This window comes from Vicia villosa, linkage group LG2 (genome assembly GCF_029867415.1).
Source record: "Vicia villosa cultivar HV-30 ecotype Madison, WI linkage group LG2, Vvil1.0, whole genome shotgun sequence".
NCBI lineage: Eukaryota > Viridiplantae > Streptophyta > Magnoliopsida > Fabales > Fabaceae > Vicia > Vicia villosa.
In genome coordinates this window covers 207,393,244-207,406,362 of record NC_081181.1, presented here as the reverse complement: position 1 = coordinate 207,406,362, position 13,119 = coordinate 207,393,244, and the positions used below count along the sequence as shown (strand labels likewise).

Sequence of the window (13,119 nt, the reverse complement as noted above, 5' to 3'; positions counted from 1 at the left end):
AATATTCACCATCCGAAGATGTTGCATACTGCTTACCTTGTTACCTTTTTAGCAAAAAACCAAGTGGACGTCCCGAATCACATGTCTTCATTTCTACGAGATTTAGAACTTGGAAGAAAGTTAGGAACGGAAAACATTGTTCCTTTCTTAAACACATAGGGATGGATCCATGTTCGCCACACAACAATGTGAAAGTACTAGTTTATTGTCTTATTGGCATCTGTGCTTGGCTAAAACATAGAAGCAGCTGCATGTCATACTGTGTACTCTTGCATATATTAATAAGTTCAAAACAGGTACTGAAGCAAGATGTTACAAGTAATGTCATGACATCAACCATGACATCGCGCCTGCAGAACTAAGGAAGGAAGGTTCAGTTTGGTTTTAAAGATACAAAGCCTTATGGAATCCTATGTGGCGCAGTTTTAAAGGTCAAAGAATCAAGTCAGAATATTGAAGAATCAAATCTGAAGATTGAAGATTCAACTGTTACTAATTTAGGAGATAAATTAGGTAACTTATGATTAAAAGACCTTGCTTGTAGCAGAAGAAATCTGCTGATTTGTAACAGCAAGGAGTGTTGTGATTTCAAGCCCAAGTCCAACTGAATTAGGTTATATATAGGATTCTTTGTAACCTTGTAAACCTAACGATCATAATGTAGACATTAGGGTTTGTTGTGAACCTCCCGAGTTGTGGGAAGGTCACCATTGTCCATCTCAAAGCCCGTAGGCAGGAGATGTGTTGTTATTCTCGAAACTGTTAAGTAAGAGAATTATTGTTCTCACTCTAAGCCATTAGGTATGAGTTGAGTATTGTTCTTGAAGGAAGCTTTTAAGCAACTTCAAGATAGTTCTAAGGTGGGAGTATTACGGCTCTTAGTCTTAGGATAATTGTGTTGGAAGTGTAACTTCTATTTGAAGAATAACTGGTACAGTATTGATCTAGGAAGAGAGATGGTGATATCTCGTATCTAAGTGTGGTATCTTAGATAGAAGGATCATTGGGTAGTTATTAGGTATACTGTGGCAGTTGCCTGCAAACCTGAGGTTGTTTGTAAGAAAATAATACTACTGATAGTGGACTTCTCTCCTGGCTTGGTATGCCCCCAGATGTAGGTTGTTTGAACCGAACTGGGTGAACAATTCTGTGTGTTATTTACTTTCTGCTGTGTTAATTATACGATGTCACAACATCTGGGATGACATCCGGTATTCAATTGTTAAGCAGTCTGTAACAGAACCAGTTCAGAGGTGACTCTGCATAATTCAGCTATGCAATGTTTATAATGGTTCTGTAGTTTGTATGATCTCAGATTAATCGTGGTCAGAAGATAATTTAAGAGATCAGTTGTAATACCCTGCATAATATATCTGCACAGCTAGATGTCTTAACATCGTGCTTGACATCTGAGACTGTCATACCAGAATTTCAATTGGTATCAGAGCAGGCATCCTGTCTGTTTCTGGATGAGATCTATGGGAGATACTTTCTGGTTTTATGCAAGGTAGATGATGTAATCAACAGCTAAAAGAGGAAGACAACAAGTGGCAGTTGGTTTTTTTCGTGTCTTGGATTAAATTACTCTTGGGCAGAAGGGTGATAAGATTGAAGACTCAAGAAGATGTGTGTGCTCTAAGCTGGTTGATTGTGTGTGCTGGATGTTTTGATTATGATACAACATTAATGAAGAACCATGAAGGGAGCATGGAGTCTAAGTACTGAGGAAGATTGTGTTCAATAAGGAATTGAACAGAGGGTGCGCTCTTGAAGACATGAAGATGCGTCTTATGTTTTCCATTCATCAAAGTACAAGGAAACATGTGTTGTCCTGGATAAGGTGAAAGTATTACTGTTGTTGTGCTGATTGTGTTTCCAGCATGGTGTTTTCTTGGTGGAAGGTGAGATTACCAAGGATGTGTGTGATGTCACACCTCATGTTATAACATGTTCTGCTTAATATGGATATGAAAAGCAGACAATGTGCTGAAGTTTGGAGAGCAACATTATTGTCAAAAGTGGCAGTTTTGACTTAGTGTGGATTGGAATGGGCAGATTCTAATCTAGATGACAGTAGTGGTCTAAACTACTTTCATGTTGAAGGCTTCATATGACATGAAGAGGGTTACTTGATCTTAAAGTTGGAAGATCTTGGTAACTAGGTGTGCTAGACCAAAGTTATCCATAGGTGCTTGGGTCTAGGGTATAGCTTGAAGCTGAAGCAAGCTATTTGTTAGGGTAAAACCAGTGTTATGCCCTATGTGTGATGCTTACTATTATAAGATGTGAAGTAAGCAATGTGTATTCTGTTGAAATAAGACTGCTGTCCGTTCTCTATCTCTGGGACATACTCAACAGAATTTATTCTAAGCAGATTCTTACAGCCATAACTGAAGTGTCAAAGATACTTGAGTAATCTCTCAAGTCCACTCATTTTGACATGGTTCATTATTGCTGATGAATGACTCTTGATCAATGTCAGTCATAAAATCTGCATGTGTTTTCCTGAAAGGAGGAATAAATGTCACACTAAAAGTTGTGACATCTGCACTGGTATGCAGCTACCAGTTGAAGAACAGATGTTCTGGTGCTAAGCAAATGTAGTGTGAGTACATATGTTTGGAACCTACTCCTGATCTGGAAGAGGAGACATCTGACTATGATTGATCAGGACACGATCAATTGGTAATTCTACAACAATGTTCATATATGTAGAAATTACTCTTTTTGCTCAAAATGCCTTAATTGATTCATAAAGGTATACCTTTCTATCCCTTTATATTAAAATCAAGTTGAGCCTATATCTGGTTTTTTCTTCTGATCAAAGGAACCAGATGTATATTGCGATTCATTACCATAGAACAGTTGTTGGAACTGAATACTGTGTCTTATACACAGTGAAATATGGTTATGGATTGTGAACTTCCCTAAAGTAATATTCAAAGAAGGAAGTTATGTTGAAGAATCAAGGATGTCAGATGATCCATTGAAAATCTGACTTATTCAGTGTCATGCCATTCCTAAAGTCTTTCCAGAAATCTCTTGAGGGAATCTCCTCTAGAGGTATAGACTATGGCATCCAACATCTCATAATCAGAGTGTGAGTCTGTAGTGGTATATTGAGATGCTGGCTATCTATTCCTTGATTATGCTGATAAAAGAACTCTACTATCTTCACCAAACTGTAATGAACAAGCTATTAGAGATGTTAATCAAGAATCATGAAAGATGATGTCTCATCAGATGCTATAACATCATCTCAAAGTCTTCATGTGTTAAAGTTAATTTAGTGCTTATCATTGAAGACAATCTCATGGTTATACATTCTAAGTTCTTCTACAACGAGATGCAGTAAGTGGCAGACTGTATATTGTGTAGCAAGTAACTAAAGTATTCCATATTTGGAAACTGTGGCAAGTCCAAGTGAAGGATGCTTTAAGTTCAAACATCAAAGATATCCTCTGTTTGTATAAGTAAGGGGGAGTAAAGGAGTTTGAAGATCAGCAATGACAAAGTTAATCTGCATATAATCTTCATGGAAAGTCTATCAATGACTAATCTCAAAAGCAGATGAACAATGTCATATGTGATGTCAGAACATAACTCACAACATGTTTTATCCTTGAAACCAGCAAGGAACATTCATTGATTTATCAACTAAAACATGTTTTGATGGTGTGTATCACTTGTTCTGATACGGTGCATATTCCAACCATTGCACAAGTTCACCTGAAGCAGAATTCTCAAATAACATCTCTTGATCAAGACAATTGTTAAAGTCTAAGTATGTTATGCAGTATGCTCAGGTTTATTGAGTCCTTTGTTTTCGTTTATTCTTTCAGTTTCTGAGTCTCTTATGTTTATTATTGAATATAAGTATAGTCCTTTGTCTAGAGTTTAGGTTATGTTTATCAAATTATGATAAACATAGGGATTAAGGGTAGTGTTCAGATTTTGCAAAATCTGAGGTCAATCTTTGCAGTTGTTTTTGCATAAGATCTTGTGTTTTCTTCTTGCTCTTGTTTTGAGTCTTTATTTTCTAGTCTGAATACATGTTGCTTCTTGTATTCTCAGTAGTTCAACATAGAGTTATTGTCTATTTTGAATATGTCTTGTGAGTCTATAGTCTTGAACATTGACTGTCTTGTGTTCTGAGTCATCCAACATAGAAAACTGGTTTACTATACAAGTAATTGGATGGGCCAAGTGATTTTAGTATCATAGTGTGTATCCTCTTCTGTTCCATAGAGGAAATAGAGTCAGTGAATGGAACTGTGAAGTCAAGGAGGGGTGGCCTATGGTCTATGATTCAAAGATATAATATGCACTTCCCAATGAAATAGACCTGAGAAGACAATGTCTGATCTGATGTCAGGACATTACAGAACAGATTCTCTTGCATGAAATGTTATTGGTTATTCATTAAAACTGTTCTTGTCTTTAGAAACAGTCAAAAGAGGCTGGGCGGTGGTCAGTATGTAACAGAATTCTTGCCCTCAAAAAGAGCTCCACTCAATTAAGAGCCTTGACTGTCGTTACTCCCTATGATCCTCCTATGGCTATATAAAGGCATCTCTGCAGCAAGCCTCATATATCAGATCCCTCAAAGATGTGTTTCATATGTGTTTGTATTGGATGCGTCCAGATTTGGTATTGTGATGGGTTCCTATATCAAAATCTATTCAGAATAACACAGGGTGGGGAAATCATGGATCTGTACCAAACGTGTTACAGAATTAACAATAAACATGCACCCTCATGCTATGTCTTTGAGAAGGGAGACTGTTAGTTGTGATTTGTGATCTGAGTTATGAACACAATTGTGATTTGTGTTCTGAGTTACCAGGGCTAGTTCTTAAAGAACTACAGTGGCAAGAATTTGTTTCCGTATCTTCTTCCTCATGTGCAGGGGGAGTTACAGGTTCTGCCATTGCATATTATGACATCGGATGCATCTTTGTCATATTATGGCTAAAAAGGGGGAGAGAGGTTGATGCTGATTTTGCTAAGGTTGATGCTGATTTTGCTACTGTCAAAAGAAACAAAGGAAGATCTGAAGACAGAAGTAGAATCAGAAGATTCAGATATTATGAAGTGGTTCAACCTCTGAAACCTGAATCTTGAAAGTTGAAGCAGCTGCTGTTGGAGGTTTTATGTTTTTATTTGTATTTTTATGTATGTTTAGTTTTAGCCACAATAAGACAAAGGGGGAGATTGAAAGTACTAGTTTATTGTCTTATTGGCATCTGTGCTTGGCTAAAACATAGAAGCAGCTGCATGTCATACTGTGTACTCTTGCATATATTAATAAGTTCAAAACAGGTACTGAAGCAAGATGTTACAAGTAATGTCATGACATCAACCATGACATCGCGCCTGCAGAACTAAGGAAGGAAGGTTCAGTTTGGTTTTAAAGATACAAAGCCTTATGGAATCCTATGTGGCGCAGTTTTAAAGGTCAAAGAATCAAGTCAGAATATTGAAGAATCAAATCTGAAGATTGAAGATTCAACTGTTACTAATTTAGGAGATAAATTAGGTAACTTATGATTAAAAGACCTTGCTTGTAGCAGAAGAAATCTGCTGATTTGTAACAGCAAGGAGTGTTGTGATTTCAAGCCCAAGTCCAACTGAATTAGGTTATATATAGGATTCTTTGTAACCTTGTAAACCTAACGATCATAATGTAGACATTAGGGTTTGTTGTGAACCTCCCGAGTTGTGGGAAGGTCACCATTGTCCATCTCAAAGCCCGTAGGCAGGAGATGTGTTGTTATTCTCGAAACTGTTAAGTAAGAGAATTATTGTTCTCACTCTAAGCCATTAGGTATGAGTTGAGTATTGTTCTTGAAGGAAGCTTTTAAGCAACTTCAAGATAGTTCTAAGGTGGGAGTATTACGGCTCTTAGTCTTAGGATAATTGTGTTGGAAGTGTAACTTCTATTTGAAGAATAACTGGTACAGTATTGATCTAGGAAGAGAGATGGTGATATCTCGTATCTAAGTGTGGTATCTTAGATAGAAGGATCATTGGGTAGTTATTAGGTATACTGTGGCAGTTGCCTGCAAACCTGAGGTTGTTTGTAAGAAAATAATACTACTGATAGTGGACTTCTCTCCTGGCTTGGTATGCCCCCAGATGTAGGTTGTTTGAACCGAACTGGGTGAACAATTCTGTGTGTTATTTACTTTCTGCTGTGTTAATTATACGATGTCACAACATCTGGGATGACATCCGGTATTCAATTGTTAAGCAGTCTGTAACAGAACCAGTTCAGAGGTGACTCTGCATAATTCAGCTATGCAATGTTTATAATGGTTCTGTAGTTTGTATGATCTCAGATTAATCGTGGTCAGAAGATAATTTAAGAGATCAGTTGTAATACCCTGCATAATATATCTGCACAGCTAGATGTCTTAACATCGTGCTTGACATCTGAGACTGTCATACCAGAATTTCACAATGCAATGCAAGCTTGTCAAGACTTGTTGAATCAAGATTGTCATATCAGAAATGTTATTCAAGTTCAAAGTTCAAGTCAAAGAATGAGTAACCGGCTTCGTCTCAAAACTTCAATTGACACTATTCGTTGGTTAACACTTCAAGCTTGTGCTTTAAGGGGTCACGATGAAACTAACAATTCAAGAAATCAAGGTAACTTTCTCGAATTGTTAAAACTTTTAGCATCTTACAATGATGAAATTGCAAAAGTTGTGTTGGAAAATGCTCCACAAAATTGCAAATATACCTCACATCAAATTCAAAAAGAGCTCTTGCAAATTCTTTCTAGTAGGGTGAAAAAACATATTCGTGAGGAAATTGGTGATTCCAAATTTTGTATTGTTGTAGATGAAGCTCGTGATGAGTCAAAAAAGGAAAAAATGGCTCTTGTATTAAGATTTGTTGATAAAGTTGGTTTAATACAAGAGAGATTTTTTGATGTGGCACATGTTAAAGACACCACGTCTTTAACTCTTAAGGAAGCAATATGTGATATACTCTCTCGACATAACCTTGATGTGTCTAACATTCGCGGACAAGGGTATGATGGTGCTAGCAACATGAGAGGAGAATGGAATGGTTTACAACTACTCTTTATGAAGGATTGTCCTTATGCATACTATGTTCATTGTTTTGCTCATCGATTGCAACTTGCCTTGGTTACAACATCAAGAGAAGTCAAACCAATTCATAAATTCTTTGATAAACTGATTTTTGTAGTCAATGTTGTTTGTTCTTCCACTAAGCGCCATGATGAGTTACAAGCTTCCCAATTAGAAGAGATTGCATATTTGTTAGAGATTGGTGAGATTGTAACTAGTAAAGGTTCAAATCAAATTGTTACTTTGAAACGAGCTGGAGATACCCGTTGGGGATCACATTACAATTCTATTTGTAGCTTGATAAACATGTATGAAGCAACTTGTTCAGTTTTTAAAAAAATTGCAAAAGAAAGGGGAAATTATACTACACGTGGGGATGCAGATAGTTCTTACAATTACTTGAAGGCATTTGATTTTATATTTATTTTGCATTTGATGAAAGAAATTATGGGGATAACAGATATGCTTTGTCAAGCCTTGCGAAAACAAAATCAAGATGTAGTTAATGCCATGGACTTGGTTCGTTCAACAAAAAGTTTTATTCAAGACTTGAGAGAAAATGGTTGGGATAAATTGTTTAGTACAGTGACATCTTTTTGTGAATAGCATGGTATTGAGATTCCCGATCTTAATGATATTCATTCAGCAACAAGATTTGGACGATCTCTCCTTGAAGAAAATCAAGTCACAATTCAACATTACTTCAAAGTTGAAATCTTTTTCACTACCATTGACAAACAGTTACAAGAGTTGAATAGCAGATTTAGTGAGCAGGCAATGGATTTGTTAACTCTTTCTTGTGCTTTGTCTCCTAAGGATGGGTATAAAGCTTTTAACATTGATACTATTTGTTCTCTAGTTGAAAAATATTATCCTATGGATTTTAGTGATCAAGAGAAGAATAATTTGCAATTTCAACTTCGGCATTTTCTATTTGTTGCTCGCCAAGCATCAAATTTGAATAATTTATCAACTATTCAAGAGTTATGTTCATGTTTGGTGGAAACTGGACAAGCTGAAATTTATTTCTTGATTGATAGGCTACTTCGCCTTATCATGACTCTTCCAGTTTCTACGGCAACAACTGAGAGGTCTTTTTCAGCAATGAAAATTATCAAGACTAAGTTGAGAAACAAGATGGATGCTGGGTTTCTAAGAGATAGCATGGCAGTTTATATTGAAAGGGAGATTAGTGCAAACATTAGTTCTGAGTCTATTATTGAAGATTTCAAGTCACTCGGAACACGTAAAGCTTTATTATAAGGTATTTTCAAGTCATGTTATTTAATTTTTTGATAATCAACTTTATATTTATTTCAACTTAAATTCTTTCTATGAAATATGATTTACATTTTTATTTATAATTTTTATTTTACTTTAGCGGCCATCCCTTTTCTTTTTTCCTTGCTCTGCCACTGCCCCTGGCCTTCTTAGCCTTAAGGCATTTGACTAGTCAAACTCTGTCCACTAGTTGGGCAATATCCCTAAGATATTGGGTATTTAACTTTTTCTAATAGAATAATCTAGATTCCCAACAACCATCTCGACTAGTTCATGTTTAGGCACTTGGGTAAAGCACCTCGCCTTTAACAGTCGGAACCTATTGAGATAATCATTGATAGATTCGGTGAATTTTGCTTCACACTAGACAATTCTTTTAAGCTAATCTTGGATTGTCCCACATAAAATTGCTCATGGAACATTCTCTCTAAACGAGTCCAATCACTAATAGAATGTGCATGGAGTGTGGTGAACCATGTAAAAGCATTTTTTATAAGGGAACTGGGAAAATATCTCAGCCACAAGTTTTCATTATTTGCAATATCTCCTGCCTTAGTTAGATTCGAGCGATATGTTCGATTGTGGACTCGCTAGTATCACCAGCAAACTTGGTGAATTTTGGTACTTTCCAACCCCTTGGGAGTTCTGTTTGTAACATGTATTCTGTCAATGGGGATACGTAACTTGACCTATCTAGGCCAACATTTACGCCATTATCCTTTCGACCATGGATGCGAGGTTATTTTCTCCTACCAAATCACCTTGTCTCATTTGATGGACCACTTGGTCAGCATCATGGTTTCGGTTGACGATAGTGGTGACGTTAGGGCCCAGCCAGGGTGGGCACTTTGTTGAATGCAGTATAGGGCAAGCAACGAAAAAAGATTTGGAAATATTGATCCGGGAATTATCGTCCACAGAGATGGAGAGATGCCATTCAACAGTTTCTACGGTTTCAAGCTTGAGTTTGAATGAGCAAAAAGTAAACAAAGTTATCGACAGGAAAAGAATGAACACATTCTTAGAAGAGAAATAACTTATCAGGAATGTAAATATATTCACTCTTCACAAACATACACTTACCAACCCGTTATACTCAACCTACGATACTCATCTATGTCATCACGTATCTCTCACATAAGCGTCCATCTCTGGAGCACAAACGAGATCATCTCACAACTAAGGTTATCTCTAACGCGAAGTCGCGAGAACATCCGTATTCTCGCGTCGGCGATCTCTCGCGCGCTGCTCAAACACGAAAGCATTAAGAACAGATACAAATAGTGAATGCTAGCTATAAATCTATCTCTTGAGTTCAGAACCAACAGATTATCATCCTAGATAAGGATTCAAGAAGTTTATCTATAAAGCACCCCAAATCCCCAGCATAGAGCAAAAATCCAGGATAATATCAACACAGATTTGTAAAGCAAGTTAAATATAACATTATAATCGGTAAATATACATAAGATTCAAGTAAATATACAAACAAACCCAACCAAAGAGAAATACACAAAGAAGAAGAGAAATGAACCGAAGATCTCCCGGTTTGTCAGCTCCGTTCGACGCTCAATCTACCCCCAATCATCCTTATGCAACCTCCGAAGTTGTTTTCTAAGCCAATTCTACTCTAAGAATGAAGTTGATGGTGTTGGGACTCAAAAATACCCAACCCATAACCTAAAAATGTGATTTTTGCCCCTTTTAACGAGATGTTGTCTTAGCAGGTCCGCTTAGCGGACCCCCTCCGCTCAGCGGACTCAAAATTGCATCCAGACTCTGATTTTCTCCGCTGGAGCTCCGCTCAGCGGACCCCCCTCCGCTTAGCGGAGTCTGCTAAAAATCAGATTTTGTTTTCGCCATAACTCGAGAACCGTAACTCCGAATTGCGCCCGATTTGAAGCGTTGGAAAGCTTATTCAATGCTCTATCCAATAATGAATGAATGGAAACCAAAATGATGATTTTGGTCATCCTTATTTTGAGTCTTTGGAAGTCCGCTTGACGGTGGCTAAGCGGGCTTTCACCAAAATTGCGAAATCGAAGCCGTGCCTTTGACACTTTATTCCTCAAGGCTCCAATAAGCATGAATACCTATAAAAACAAAGGAAAAACTAGCAAATGGTATAAAAGTATATGAAAATACAACTATTCACAAAGTATACGTATTTATACACAAAACGGGGAATTATTCAAACGGTATTAACAAAAGTATCAATAAGTGCCACTATTTACATACACAAAATAAGTACATTTTAGCACTTATCAAACTCTCCCCAACTTGAAACTTTGTTTGTCCTCAAACAATGTCAAATAAATCAAAGAATCAAAAGCAATAAACCAAAGAATTGTGAATCAACAAGTTTTGAAAACCAAAAACAAAATGTATGGCTTAATACAAAAACGTATAAACAAAGTAAATACTTACCACTATCCTACAGCGACAACATATGAACGAAACGAATCCTAAGCACAAAAAGCATACAAAACTTTCTAACACAATACATGCTCACATCATGAATCACACCTAGCAAAATTTCATCAATGGATGAAGAACACACAAAGGTGGAGGACTTTTAACACTCATCCAACAATCTTGCAAACAAAAGATTAAATTATGCATTCATCCAAAAATCACATTGAAGATATAAAAGGAAGAATCACAAGGGCTTTTCAAGGTTGTAATGTGGCTTGGTTAATAAACAAGGGATAAGTCCTAAGGCTAATCGAAACAAAAACTTGCCTAAACCTAAGGGAGTGATCAATCCACCAAAGATTCAAACAACAAAATCTCGATTAAACTTCTTCCTTAAACACAAGTTTCTCAAACCAATCACAATACTTATTAGCACAATTATTAGCTTCTCTTTTCTTTTTGTTTTTCAAAACTTTTTCATTTTTTTTCTTTCTTTTTCTTTTCTTTTCTTTTCACATTTTTTTCTTTTCTTTTCAATTTCATAGCAACAACCAAATAAGTACACAACCATTTCTCTCCCCAACTTGAATTCAACCACATCATCATGTGAATACTCCCTACTTTTTAAGGCAAGGTAAAAATTCATACCAAAAATCATGGTTGAGGGTTCAAGAAAACAAAGAATCAATCATCCATGCAAAAATGAGAACTAAACACTCAAATATAAGCATTTAGCAAAAACAACATGGACATTGACAAAAAGGCTCAAAAGGGTTAACAAATGTTCACACACTTACAAGGTGAATTGACTATTTAGTTATGGTGGTTGTGCTCAAAATGAAAAAAAATGCCTTGATCCTTTTCATGCTTTCATAAAATCAACATAAACAATAGATTAAGCATAATAAAATCTAGTTAAAACAAAGATTGTGGCCTCCAGCATATGTAAACAATGGAAAGCTTCCTCACATTTATGGTTTGGGAACTAAAGTGATTCAATCAACAAGCAAGTAATGCAAAAGAATGAATGGTATGGTAATTGTACAAATGAAAAGTTTCCTAAACATGTTATGCTATAGAAAGAGATAAATGAGTACCTTGAATGATACAACTTCAAAAACAATATCCTACCATACATCCGCAGGTTGAAACACTCAAGCTTTGGAAAATCACCTCAAAAATCTTCGAATTACCGAACAAAATTTGAGTACAAACAACCAATAAAAGAATTAGAAAAACAAAACTAATATATATTACTAATTAGCCTTGGTGAAAGTGGGAAAAATGAGTGAACCAAGTGGAATGGAAGCCCCACTGGTACAGAAAGAGAAATTTTTTTTTTACTATTATCGCTTAGCGGAGCTAGGCTCGCTTAGCGGATGACAGAAAAACCAGAAAAATTAGAACAGAAACAATTGTTCCAATTTTCTTCCACTTCACCTAAATACTTCTTAATCCTGAATATAAACAACATTTACAACTGTCGGGGTGCCTCCCAACAAGCGCTTGTTTTATGTCGTTAGCTCGACGCCTTTATTGTTTTGGTGTTTGGAAAGTAGCTTTTTCTCGTCATGCCATGGTGACGTCTCACCGCACAAGCCTAAAGAAAGTGTCCTAACCAACTAATCAACAAACGTTACGAGTACAAATATATACAACAATTATACGAACATAAAAACGAAAGTCTACACCTATATATTCAAACAAACACATATATACAAGTATGGAACAAATACAATTATTATCATACAAAAAGAGAAAATTGGTGAATGTTGGATTCACAAGTTGAAAAGTGAAGATTTGTTATTAAAGAGCTCATCCGAGATCAACATGTTTCACCAACATTCACCAATAAAAGTATACTTATATGTAACATATACAAGTAAACTTATATGGTGAACATAAACAAGTAAACATGTACAAGTAAATATATATACAAGTGAAACTATATAATATATACGATATATACAAAGCTAAAAACCATGAAAGCTATTGCGATGCAATCACAACCATCCCCGGCAACGGCGCCATTTTGTTGAATGCAGTATAGGGCAAGCAACGAAAAAAGATTTGGAAATATTGATCCGGGAATTATCATCCACAGAGATGGAGAGATGCCATTCAACAGTTTCTACGGTTTCGAGCTTGAGTTTGAATGAGCAAAGAGTAAACAAAGTTATAGACAGGAAAAGAATGAACACATTCTTAGAAGAGAAATAACTTATTAGGAATGTAAATATATTCACTCTTCACAAACATACACTTACCAACCCGTTATACTCAACCTACGATACTCATCTATGTCATCACGTATCTCTCA

At 36.2% G+C, this 13,119-nt stretch overlaps 1 protein-coding gene across 1 annotated transcript; it reads left to right on the top strand.

Annotated features, from left to right (window-relative positions):
• The first annotated feature begins 6,545 nt into the window (after window positions 1-6,545).
• Window positions 6,546-8,366, top strand: LOC131651174 (uncharacterized). Its single transcript, XM_058920841.1, has 2 exons — window positions 6,546-7,622; window positions 7,710-8,366. Exons 1-2 carry the CDS (start codon window positions 6,546-6,548, stop codon window positions 8,364-8,366), a joined length of 1,734 nt encoding a protein of 577 aa, XP_058776824.1.
• The last annotated feature ends 4,753 nt before the right edge of the window (window positions 8,367-13,119 follow it).

What these genes read in the sequence shown, in the direction of transcription:
- LOC131651174 (XM_058920841.1), top strand. Translation starts at nt 6,546, where the DNA reads ATGAGTAACCGGCTTCGTCTCAAAACTTCAATTGACACTATTCGTTGG. An exon ending in TAGTTAATGCCATGGACTTG is followed by an intron (nt 7,623 to 7,709) that starts GTTCGTTCAACA and finishes TTTTGTGAATAG; the next exon opens with CATGGTATTGAGATTCCCGA.